General features: G+C 46.7%; 1 protein-coding gene across 1 annotated transcript in view; it reads left to right on the forward strand.

The window, feature by feature from the left end:
* The window catches only part of PLD5 (phospholipase D family member 5), a 224,403-nt gene that overhangs the window by 82,213 nt on the left and 129,155 nt on the right, over positions 1-13,035 (forward strand). The window contains exon 2 of the mRNA XM_037150881.2: positions 4,587-4,723. Coding sequence (XP_037006776.1) covers positions 4,587-4,723 — 137 coding nt within the window. The remainder of the gene's footprint in view (positions 1-4,586; positions 4,724-13,035) is intronic.

The following is a 13,035-nucleotide window of genomic DNA, read 5'->3' on the forward strand; positions in this document are numbered from 1 at the left end:
TTTGTTTATAATTTTATTGTTTCTTTCTGCTGAGACAAGTTCTTCTTTAAGGGCTTCTGTGCTTTATTATGAAATGAGAGATAACATCATTAAAAGCCCTGGCTTCCACTGCTGGAAGCTTCCACTGGACCTTGGCTGTGGGCAAGTTCCTGCCCCTTAGTGAGCCTCTCTGTATGTTCTGCCAGCCAGTCTCCACATCCAAAAAGAGACGAATAGTGTGCATGTCTTAAGATGAGCCTTTCATTTAAATACTTTTCAATATCATATCTTTATGAAAAATCCTGCCTTTTATTGATGAGTATATCACTTGATGTTACAAATAGATATAAGATAACATAGAATGTTCTGTCATTAAATAAGATTTTATATATTTATAAAGAGATTATATATATATAGTCTTATTTAATATACATCACACCTCTGGCTTGGCCATTTCATCATAAGAATGGCATAGAGAATTACATCATTCTATGCCAATTGGATTCTAACTCCAGTGTGGTTTTGTATGTCAATGTAACACAAATTTGGCTTATTAAGACATAGCATCCTTTGCAGGGGGTGTGTTCACCGGCCACAAACAATGGGAGTGTGGGTTCACTGGAATTAATTAGCTTCCAGATTCTCTTTTGGTTTTTACTGTTTCTGAGTTAAGATTGGTAGATAGGCTATTGCATTGTAATGTTAATTATATGTTTTTTTTTCTGCTTCTTATTGTGGGGGCAACTTTCCTCCCAAGTCACCCCATCCATCACGGATGAGAGTAAACATCACAGAGACATGATGTGATCTGCTTGGGGAGGTGAGGTGGCCAGTTTCCCAGAGGAAAAAGGCCTTGAGCAGTGGCAGTTTCTCAGGGGAAAAAGGCGATGAGCCCCTTCCTCCAAGGGTTTTTATTGGGTTGTTGTACACAGGAATACAGGTGGCAAGGATCAAACAGTAGATAACATTTCAAAGAAATCTGAGGGCTTAGTGTGAGTCAGTGTCTGTCAGGAAAGGGGGTTGTGGAACTTTGGGGAGACATACTCATTTCCTCTCGGACCCTTATCATATGAATGAAAGCACTCTTAGCAGAGCAGATTTCACAGGTTTATCAGCAAGTCTTTGTGATGCCAGATTTTTCCCCAGGACACGCTGTAGCAAGGCAAGGAGCTGCACCTCTCCCCATCAGATATTCATGCTTAAGGGGGTTAGAGCCAGGAAGCACTTCTCCCAGAGGACATGGGGACTTGAGCTATGTTGAAGCAGGGGGGGTGAGAGTCCATTGCTCTTTGTTGCAGCCCCCCTTCCATGAAGGCCTCCCAAGTGATTGTGTCCAGCCTAGGTTGCCCCTCTCTGTGAGGGGTCTTACCCATCATTGACTTCTGACCATGCTTTGGGGGCAGGGAGAGGAAACTGAGGCAGCATTTGCTACCAGAGACAGGCTTTGTCTCCTGTGGCTTGCGTTCCAGAGGTCCTTAGCCACAGGGGGTAGAGTTACAATTCCTGAAACCAGACAGAGCGGTCTACAACATCTTAAGATGCTGCAACCTACTAGGGGCCTTGCTAATAATTGTGGAGAGACCATCCCTCCCAGGGCTGGCTAATTTCTGGAGATAGCAAACCACTTCCTTATGGGCCAGCCTTATGTATGGAAACCAGTCGATCCAAAGTCCAAACTCCCAGCCACCTCCTCTTATTTTCACACGCCAAGCCCACTTTCTCCTGCCCTAAAGTTACCAGACATCTGGAGACCATCCCTATAAGTCAGAACCCACCAAAATTATTCATGCGATCCAACCCTGACCTTGCTCACCCTGGCCTACCCTGCCTCATCTCTTCCTTCCCAAGGAAACCAGAGCAAAGCCTCAGGCCCAGGCGGTCCCTGCTGATGGACTCTGGTGCTTCCCCCTGAGGCCCCATGTGGTGCAATGTAGCCCCTCCTCTTGAGAACTCTAAGTAATAGACTTCTTTCAGGGCAGTCGGCTCTTTGTCTGTCAGCCTACCATATCTGATTAAAATAAATCCAGGGTACATTTTAAAACAATTGTACAGCACAGGGAAAAAAATATACTTTCTGTCTCCTCTTCAGAATTCCCAAGGACATCTGATCTGATTGTTTGACGCCGTTGGTAGCAGACAAAAACTTGCTCTCTCTGTCTCATTCTATTTAGTTCTTTTTTTCCCCAATCTTTTCGTGCTGTCATCTATTGCCATGAGCCTTGGCTGGAGTGGGATTTTGTCGTACTGTAACCTCCAGAGAAATGTTTATCCTTCCGTTCTGATGTATCTGGAGCTCAACAGCGAAGGTGGTCCTTTGCACACACACAAGCGCTTGACTCATATCACAAGGCAATAACGGCACATAATTGTGCCGAGAAATAAAACAAAGCCACAGAGGTATGGGTTGCACCTCCTCCAGGGCAGCGGGAGCACAGGCCCTGCAATGAACAAACGTGATGACGCAAGTGGATTTTCACAAAGGCCTGGATTGAAATCTCTGAAAAGTGTTGTGGAATATCAGCTAGCAGAGGGCAGAAATGAATTGATTCAAAAGATTTCGCGGGGGATGGTTCCCAAGGCATTTTGAATACAGATGTGATAAAGCTTGGAGATGATTAGTGAAGATCAAAATTGTTCCAAAGTTAGCTGGGTATTAATGAGCAATTTAGGACTTGGAGGAAGACATGCCGAGGCTGATCTGGGACTCTGCGGTGCTGGGACAAAGCAAAGAAAGAGAGAGGTTTCCAGGAAGAGAATTTAGGATGAAGGAGAGTCTTTGGGGCCCTTGGAATGTTAACTGAGGACATTGCAGCTTGGTGATAGTTCGGTGAGTTTACATTCAAGGTCTACCACTCACCAGATGCCAGTCCCTGGCTAATGCCTCATCTCGTCAATCCCTAACCTGTACGAATGGCATTGACCATGCAGTGTTGCTGGAGAGAGTAAGCCTTTCTAGGGAAATACGCCAAAGGCAGAAAAAAGCACTTATTACTCCCAGGGGCTTAAGGGTATACTCAGTGGAAGTGAAAAAAATTCCCAGTGGCCTCATGTATTCTCTTAGAATTCAGGGGTGGGCAAAGGTAGGTTTAGAGTGTGGCACACTGAGCCAGGCAGGAGAAGCAGAGAGTGCCACCTAGAATCAGCACGCGTTGACTTCTGGGAATGTGGAAGGAAAGTTCTGAAGTGTGAAGACCCAGGACTGAGGTGAGAGCAGTCCAGGGCCAAGAGGAAGGCTTTGGACTATGGAGGGAGAGACCAGGGTAGGGAGGAAAAATGAGTCAAGTCCAAACTCAGCAGTGCTTGTCGGTCATTGGGTTTTCTCATGTTAAAATCTTGTTGTTGTAAGGGATTAGGCAAAAATAAATACATAAATAAAAACTTCACAGACAGACAAGAGCATGGTGACTTACCAAAGAAAAAAGGGGGGGTGGGGGAGGTAGGAGAAGATAGGGGACAAATGGTGACAGAGGTGACTTGACTTGGGGTGGTGAACACACACTGTAATATACAGATGATGTGTTATAGAACTGTACCCCTGAAACCTATGTAATTTTGTCTACCAATGTCACCCCAGTAAATTCAATTTTTTAAAGAATCCATGCTTACTCTTTTTCTCTTCCTGCTTTGACCATTTTCTAACAATTTATTTCGTGGCTTCATAGTTTGTGAAGTAGTTTTCTTGGTTTTTAAGGGAGTGATGAATATACCTGCTAGGAAGGTACGAGGGCTTGAAGAGCGATCGCTATGAATGGCTAAGCCAGGGGAAGATTTATGAACAGCCCGACAGAGACTCGGCTCTACTTGTGTTCAGCCCAAGAGCACAGCCACCTGCTGTGTCCCTGTGGAAGGCAGCTGATCTCGACTCAGGGTGCTGCTGTGAGCAGATGTTGTACTCCGCTCGGCTCCCCAAACAGTGTTCTGTTTTTATTTTCTATTTCATCCTCACCCAAGGGTATGTTTTCATTGATTTTGGAGAGAGAGAAAGGGGAAGAGAGAGAAACATTGATAGGAGAGAGAAACGCTGATCAGTTGCCTCCCGTATACTTTCTGACCTAGGATCGAACCTGCAATGGGAAGCTTGGGACAGTGCTCCAGCCACCTGAGCCACCCGACCAGGGCACAAAGCAGCATGTGGAAATGGCTGTACACGTGGCTAGTAGTGGGCTTTCGCCTGAGCCTTGGGAAAAGGAGAGTGATAGAGTCTTGTGTGACCGTCACCTAGAGTTTGAAGGTGACGGTCACAACCGGGGTTGCAAGGTATTACCCAGCCACTCTGTTTCATTGTTAATTTGCAGTAATGGCTCATGTAGTGAACTTGAGTGCTTTTGATGAGAAAGGAGAAAAGCCAACGCGTCTGGAAGTCTTGATATGGCAGTTGGATCGCTGAACAGGCTCTAACATAGTGGGGATGTGAAGTCTGTGTTGAGGAACGAGACTGAAGGTCTCGGGCGTGTCTACCCAGAGAGCCGCCCTTCCCTGGCTGCGAGGACGGGAAACTCTTACCCAGTGGATGCGCACGGAATCGTGAAAAGCTACCGAATGTTGAGTTTCCTCAGCAGAAGCTGCCTCTCTGACGTTTCTCTCTTCCTCTCCTGTCTCCCCCGCAGTCCCAGCAGAAGTGCATCGTCATCTTCGCCCTGGTCTGCTGCTTCGCCATTCTCGTCGCCTTGATATTCTCGGCCGTGGACATCATGGGGGAGGACGAGGACGGGCTGTCAGAAAAGAATTGTCAAAATAAATGTCGGTAAGAGGTAACAAACAAAAATTCTCTTTTAGGGGGAGGGCGAGAAAGCCAGAGGGCCCCGGACAGGGGAGAGAAAGCCACCCTAACCAGGCATGTTCATCCGCACTCGCCTAGGGTTTTAAGCAGAGGGCTAATTCTGGGTCCACTGATCCTCTTACTCTCAGATCAGGAAAATAAAAAGGAGTAGCAATTGAACTTACTTCGAAATTTAGGCAGATTCTGTACAGAGGGGTGGTGGACCCAATGACATTTTGTACAAGTCTGCACTTCCGGAGGCTTCTGAGTGTGAGGATTCCACCTCTTTTGGGGACGGCCAAACAGGATGGCCGCAAAGGGACAGAGGACACTGGGTAGTTGTTAAAAAACCCACCAACTTGAAATGAGGGGCTAAATAGAGGAATGTGTCTTTGAGGATGCACAGACCCCCTCCGTCTGACCCAATGTGGTGCCCAGTTTATCAGTGTAGAAATGACAGCAGCTTTGCCTTTGTTTCTGAACAATGTCTCCATAGTCACATTAACCAATGTGTCCCTGGGGCTGTTCCTGATGATGGTGAAGCCATCGAAGTGTGATTTTACCCCATCGGTCTCCTCTTCCTACTCATCACCGAGAGGAGGAGGATGCTGGTCACTGGGAGGGTGTGGCAAAGTACCAAGAGGGGGACAGATAGAGAAGAGGTCTATTTTTACATACGTGTTGCTGCAGAACTGAAGTCAGACCGCAAAATCACAACAGTTACTACGAGTCAGCGCTTCTAATGCAGTTTAATTGTAATTCTCCCACATGGGAAGCGTTAGTCTAAATGTCCTCCTTTCCAGCTTAAAATCAACCACCTGGTAAGGTGGTTGTGAGTCTTTATCCTGCATATTTTGCCTTGAGGATTGAATGGCACACAAAACAAATGTCTGAAAAGGGCAATTGGAGTTTGTTTTCTTTTTAGCCCACGACACATTTGAGTCTGGTTACCAGGCAACTGCATTGTATACAGAACAAAGGATGCAGGAGAGAAATTAGTATACATTTTAGATTTATTCCTTCATGTTCAAAAGGTGTTTCTAAATATATTTACTTCCCATACTGAATTTGGGAGGAAGATTGTATTGTGAGCATAAGAAAGGCGAAAGAACAACAGCGATCGTTCACTGCTTCTCGTTGAAAGCTCCCAGCCTTCTGTGGACAAGGGGCCAGGGACTCCTCATGGGACTGGCTGCCCCCTTGCTCGCCTCACTCCATAATGAAGACTGCTGGGTGCTTTGAAGGGCAAACCCCAGCACCTAGAAAGCAACTTTATAGAGGTCCAACTGTAACAACTTCCTTAAGACAAATCACCCAGTACCTTTTACCACACATTACCACTGATGGGAGGTCATTTTCAACACCTAAAAAAAAAGGAACCTTAGAATTATATCTGTTTCACTTGGGGGAAGCTATACTTGCATCTAGTTTTTACCTTGAATTCATACGATTGGGATTTGGATCTGGCTCCGTCTTCCATCTTAATCAGCCACTCAGCTGATGACTCGACACAGCTTGCCCCTCCTTCCAGAACATAGTCTTCCATTACCAACCACTCCCCTGGGCCGTTGGAATCTCGGCCTGGGTACTGTGTACCGTCCCTACCTGCGGTGGTCTTTTCTAGACTCTGCAACCCTCCAGGTCTCCTGGTTTTCGCCAGCCCCTTCCCCTGTGTCCGGTGCTTCTGTTCCATACTCTCAGCCGTATAACAGGCACGCTCTGTATCTATGTCCCTTGGACTGTCTGCTTGTTAGGCAACTGTGAGTCCTGGTACCATCTGCTTCCACCCTCTGGTGGGACGCAGTTCATTGTCCCGCCACCTTGTCTCAATCATTTGCATTTTCATTTGGTGGCATTTTCTGACGTCATCCACTCCCTCATCATTGCAGACAACCTCATGTTCTCACGCCCAGGGCTCTCTCCCACCTTCTTTGGTGCCTGGCTAACAAACCTGTAGGTGGCGGTAGTGAGAGCACAGGCTGCTCAGCCTCCAGGTGCCTTTTGCTTAGCTCCCACTGTTGTCTCTCATACCTTTCTCGTGGGGCATCATTGTCACACAGGGGCTGCCTGCCCAGGTCAGCCCTTGTGGAGATTCTCTTCCTTTGTAATCAAACGCCCCTTACCTTTGTGCCTCTTCTCACTCCTGAGAGTCGAAAGAATATCATCAACTCTGTTAGCAGCTTCTCGCTGTTCTGATCTCTTCTTCCCAAGTTCTCTTCGCTCAGTGTACTCTTTCCAACATGTGTTATTTAATTCTTCTCATCTCTGCTACTCCAAGTTACACTGCTCACTTGTATATGTCTTTCTAAAAAGTATTTCTCCCTATAAAAAATATCCTATTTATAATTCTTCCGTCTGATGTATTTCTCCTTCCCCTGTTATTACTCTACTGCTGCACCAGTAGAATAATGATGCCCTCAGTGATCATAATTTCCACATGAATCTATAAAATAAAAACTGCACTAAACTTATCCTCCAAAGTGCTTTTGGTTAAAAGCTCAGGTGTTATACTGAGAAACAAGATCTTCTGGCTCAGTAAATGACTTTGACCTATTTCTTTGTTTCTTTGCACTGAATTTCTGTGCCCTTTTCATCATTTCCCAGGGTGTTTTTAATTGCTGATTCAGTCCCTTTAAATATACACCTCCATGTCCCTTGACTACTTAACAGGGTGAAGTGTCAATTTCTAGTTTCGACTAGGAAATTCCATCTCGGTGGGCTCTGGAGCCTCACTGGAGAATGACGAAGGCTTATTTGGCCCTGACCGAGTGGCTCGGTTGGTTAGAGTGTCATCTGGATGTGCCAAGGTTCCATCCCCAGTCAGGGTACGGGCTGGAATCAACCAATGAAGGCACGAATGGGCGGAGCAACGCATCAATGTTTCTTTCTCAAAGCGATTTTAAAAAAAGAGTGGCTTATTCTTCCAGTTTAAATTGCATATGTGCTGTGGCTGGGCTGTTTTATGATTTGCCAGAGCCCCTAATCGTCACCTTATCCATTCTTGTAAGAGTTAACTGTGCCCTGAAAAGTTCCCACGCATCACACCCCCAGGGACCCGCGGAAACACGGCACTTACCTCCCGGCGCTGCCCAGGGGCAGAACACCCGCTCTCGGCCGCACGCCCACTCTTTCAGAGGCCGGGCTTCTGCTTTGAACTTTGCACCCACGTCTGTCTCACCTCGTCTGGAATGATCCTACCTTAGTTGTGTTAGGTTTTGACTCACCCACTTATCGGACTAGACACTCACGAGAAGAGGACCTTTTCTGACCGCATCTCCCTGTTATATCCACCCAGAACTAATCTGCACCCTGCTCCCCCCACCCACGCCAGGCCCAGTTCCCATAACCACATGGGAGTTCATTTCTGCAAACTCGCTAGACAGGCTGAGTAAACATAAAATTTGGAGTGAGCTATCACTTCCTTCGGCGGATGCTTGCCACCTCTTCTGTCTAGGTGTTCATGGAGGCCCCGGCTCCTGGGCCCCCTCACACTTGCCCCTTGTCCTCCTGAATCAGCCCCAGGCCTCTGGGAGGTCACTGGCTTATTTCTGCTCACTCTTGCCCACAAATCTGTGTACCTATTTTCACTTATACACCACTTGTTCTGAAGCAGGAAGGGAATGGACCAACTCCGTGTGCATGTATGATATCCGCTATTCCTGAACCCAAGAAACATTTTTCATCCTGAAGTGAATGGATATGGGTCTTTATGACATGAGACCCACAGAGTATCTTAGTCTGGGGCCCCAGCGTGTAAGTTACCAAGTGATTGTCCAATAAGGGGTGGCCTAGAACGCCAGGGTTTGGCCACAGGAAGTATAGCAAGCGCCAGACACACACACACTTCTTACATACGCTTTCTAACTTGTATAATTTCTCAATAAAAACCTGACTTTGTGCCCCAGCTGGTGTGGCTCAGTTGGTTGGAGCACCATCCATAGACTGAGGGGTCACGCGTTCAATGCCCGGTCAGGGCACATACCCAGTTTACAGGTTCGATCCCTGTTCAGGGTACATACGAGAAGACAGCCAATTGATGCTTCTTTGTCTTTCTATCTCCCTTCCTCTCTAAAAAGCAATGAAAAAAAAAGCTGACTTCTCTATGTTCTACTTTGCACATTCTTTGTGTTCTGAATTTCTTCCTCTGATCCATTGTTTTCTCACTGAAAACAATGATCTTCATCTGTGTCCGTATCTACATTAAGAACAGGCTGTCCCTCCACTGTAGGACCTGCACGATTCGGCTCCTCAGGGTAACGTGCAGAAGGCAGCCCTGAGACCCCTGTACGCACGGACAGTCGTCCCTCGTGTCCTGTACTTTCTCATCCGGTGTCGCGACCTTGGAGCTGCCTGAACAGACTCAACCGGCTGCAGCACAGTTGGATCACTATCTTTTCCTTTAATGCTTAGGTTGTTTTCACTTGGCTCAACAGGGCTGTCTTCTGTACGTCTTTGACACTGTTCCCCCTGTTGGAGATCAACCTGGCTTTCTGGCTACAACAAGCTGGTCTCGCCCCGTTTTGATTTTTTTTTCTTTTTGTTCTTGCTCTGAGACATGGTATTATCTACTCCCTGATTCCTTTCATGGAGAATTCTACTAAAAACCTAAGTTTCGAGGGCGGCCCCCTTGGAACCTACATTACCCCCAAGGATACTGGGAAAAAATACAATGACACCAGAGCAGAAGCTCTTTTAATTCCATTTGTGACTGAGCAACACCACGCCCCCACCCACCCACGTTCCCTTCCTTCTTTTCATATTATAGACGGGAGAACGTGGTCTGAGAGGCCCAATTACCTGGGTTTGACTCTGGCTGCACCACGTGGGAGACCGAAGGTCTTGGGCAAGTTTCTTCCTTTTCTGCGCCACCTCTTTTAACTCTGCCGAATGGAGACAGTTGTGGTGCCTGACTGGAAAGGTTTCTGTAAGGACTGAATATATTAATGCTGGTCCCTTCAGAAGATGATCCAGCTGCGTTGGCTCTTGTTTTTTTTTTTTTTGTTAAGGGGCAAAAGTTTACTGCAGGTGTTCACAGTCCCCTTCTAAGTTTCGTCTTACTTTATGGATAAAAGGAAAAACGAGGAAGAGCTCACAATGCATGTTTCATCCCTTTCCAAAACGATGGGTTTTTCCTTTTGAGATTCCTTTTATCCACATTAACTTTGATCTGCCACGTTTTGTGTCGCTAACCCCGGTGACATCTGTAAGTGGTGCTCCCATGTTTGGAAGACTCCATTTGGTTTCGGCTTCCGGTTTGACATCTGAGTGCTTTGAGCACCGTCTAGAGGGCAAAGGAAGCTTTCATCTGCCCTGCACCCCCAGGGGACACCGCAGAACGGAAAGGCCCAGCGCACCTGGCGCTGCTGGTAGATTGATTCCCCAGGGAGGACACAGTGTTGGTGATGAAGGGGGAACAAAGGCCCAGAGCTTGTGTCTGACAGCCTCGCCCACATCTCCATCTGAACGCACAATGAACTCGTTTCCTTTACAGTTGTCTTAGTGCGTTTTTCTTTTATACCATTTCTTTTTTTTTTGACAGAATCTTCTAGAATCTCAAGAAAGAGAAGCAATAAGCATTCAGGCTCCACCCACTATATTACACAGACGTGAGCCATTTAATGCACTTCTTATTGGCTCCCCCTTGTCTTTCCATTTCTAAACTCCTTTCATTTTCCTAAAGCTCTCACCTTTACATCTGCGTCTCTGTTCGGAGGTGACATTAATTCAGAAGGTGGCGTCCACCCGAAACAGCTCCTTCAGCTTTCCTTCCAGCTTAGCAACCCGGGTGTCCTCACTCACCCTTGCCTCCTCCCGTGCTATTTAGAGGGAGAGGTTTCGCCCACCTTTCTCAAAGCCAGCCTCTGTGCACATGACCCTGCAGAGATGAAGACTACCAAGGGAGAAAGCGAAGGCCATGGGGCAGCCCTCGTCATGCAGGAGAGACACAAAGGCAGGCAGAGGGGCGGGACTGCTTTAGGGCGGGAAGAAGGAAGGCACCCCGTGTGCTCTTAGGGGGCCGCTGGGCTGGGGGAGCTGGATGCTGGCACCTCGTATGACTGGCTTCAGAAGCATATTTCGCTCTCTCTGGTTGGTCTCAAGTTGGAAGCAGGGGCAAAAATTAGGAAAGCTAGGTGTGATTAACTGAGTCCTGGCCATTTTGGTTATAAAAGTTGTTTGGATTTCTGGATTGTTACTAGAGGGAGTTACAGGTCTTCTCACAAGTCTGACTTACAGCAGACGGGCTTTCTGGACTGGTTATTGAGGATGACGGGCTGGTGTTCTGAGCAGGGTGCTGCAGATTGTGGGTCTGATCGATCTATCTATATAGATATAGATATAGATATCAGATACATATCCATGATATAGACACATATATCATGATATATACAACAACCAGATATACATATCCATGAATGATGTATATGATACGTGTGTATATATCCATTGTCCACATGTCATTCAGTCTCTCTGAGCCCTCCCACTGCCCACTCCCACAGACAGACGGTGAACACTGGTTATTCAGATGGTCTTATTTCTCCTGTCCCCCTCTCTGCTTCAGCAATTTCTAAGCCATTCCTACGACCCCCACCTCTGCCTCCCGTGAAGGGATGCCGTGTTCCCGGCTCAGGCTGAGACCCCTCCCTTGTCTCCCCTTCTCCCCTGTGCACCAAGGTCTAGCTTTCTCTCCCAGTGGGGTGTCAGTGGGCAGGTCTCAGAACCCTGCTCAGCATCGGTTAGGCGCTCACGACACATTGCTTTCTCTCTGTGCGGCGCTTCTAGTCCTTGTCCGGACACCCGCCTTCCCCCAGGGACCAGGGCACAGGTACCCACCTGCTTTGACTTCTCGCTCCTCAGTCCCATTTCCCATAACGCAAGGCCATTTTGTTTCTGCAGCAGCAGCTTAGGCCTTCCGTTGGTTGTATCAGCATTTCCACTTCCCATTGTCTCCGCAACTAGATCAGAGTCTCCCTGGGAACGAGAGGCCTGTCTTCCTCTTTTGTACCTTACAGAGTAGCTCACACACGGGAGCCGAGCAGCTACTTTTTTAATGGGTAATAATTTCCATGTAAAAACAAGTGTCAAATACAGCAGTAAGGCTGTTCATTGAGATGATATGTATTAATCCAGATCAGTGTACTAGTCCTTCCTGGGGGATTCAGTTTGGGGGAACGACTGGGGGTTGCAAGAGGGGAGACCAAAGTCAATAGATTATTTACATGAAGACTATCATAGGGGAATTAGTCAGAAAACAAACCTGCAGAGGAGTTGCTACAATGAAATAATATAACCTAACATGGGATTTTTTGTAACTAGCATGGAATGATTAACTTTTAATAGTAATTGGGAATGGGAGGTTAACGTTTAATTTTAAATGAAGGGGAAAAGAAGCCCTCAGACATTAAAATGTGGGTGTGTCTATTCTTCTGAGCTCTATTCTCATGTGAAACATGTTAGCATATTTCACCAGTGACTCAAGTAAAATTTAAATTTCCCGAGTTTGAGAGATATCATTAGCTCACTGCCCTGAAAGTAGTGTTTATATTCCCATCACTAAGATTTCAGAGATTATTTTAAAAATAATCTTTTATCCTTAGCACTGAATGTTGAGAGGAGGAAATGTTAGAGAGCTCGTGACACTCCCTAATGGTCTGTCATTAGCGCCGTAGGAAGCAGCAGAAGCTAATTACTCCCAACTATTAATTTCAATGAAATTTCTATGATTATCGATGTTGACATTTCCTGTCGCCAGGTTTGTTCTCTGAGGAGGTGATTTGAATGCGGTTTATATTTTTCAAAAAGTTCACTGAACCCCCTGATAGGCACAGCCATTTCTGATCGTCAGAGATAGTGTCGGGGACAGAAAACAGGGGCGTTTTTCCTGGTGATGGCGCATTTCAGCTGGCTTTGCAGGAAGGGCCTTTCACCCGGACGAGGAAGAGCCAGCCCTTAACCTAAGGCAGGAAGGTCACTGACCGAGGGAGGGACAACAAAACCCAGGAGGATGAGCCTGGTGGGTATTCTCGTAGTTTGCTTATAGGCCTATAGTTGGTAATGAGAACTTCCAGCTCAAGTCGGTGCCATCGTTACAAAGACTATATCAAGGAAAACAGAGCCTTGTACAGAATTCAGGGGAACTCGGCTTCCGAAGATGGAGAACCCAGGATGTTTAGAGCAGTCTGCTGACTCGGCACACACCATTTAAAGACGCAATTGTGTTTCAGAGAAAAAAACTTTGAGTCTAAAAGCCACGGCTGCAAGTGATAAAATGTTCTGCGACAAAGCCTCAAGTGCCAATC

This window comes from Artibeus jamaicensis, unplaced genomic scaffold (assembly GCF_021234435.1).
Source record: "Artibeus jamaicensis isolate MK-2021 breed Jamaican fruit bat unplaced genomic scaffold, CSHL_Jam_final scaffold_754, whole genome shotgun sequence".
Lineage (NCBI taxonomy): Eukaryota > Metazoa > Chordata > Mammalia > Chiroptera > Phyllostomidae > Artibeus > Artibeus jamaicensis.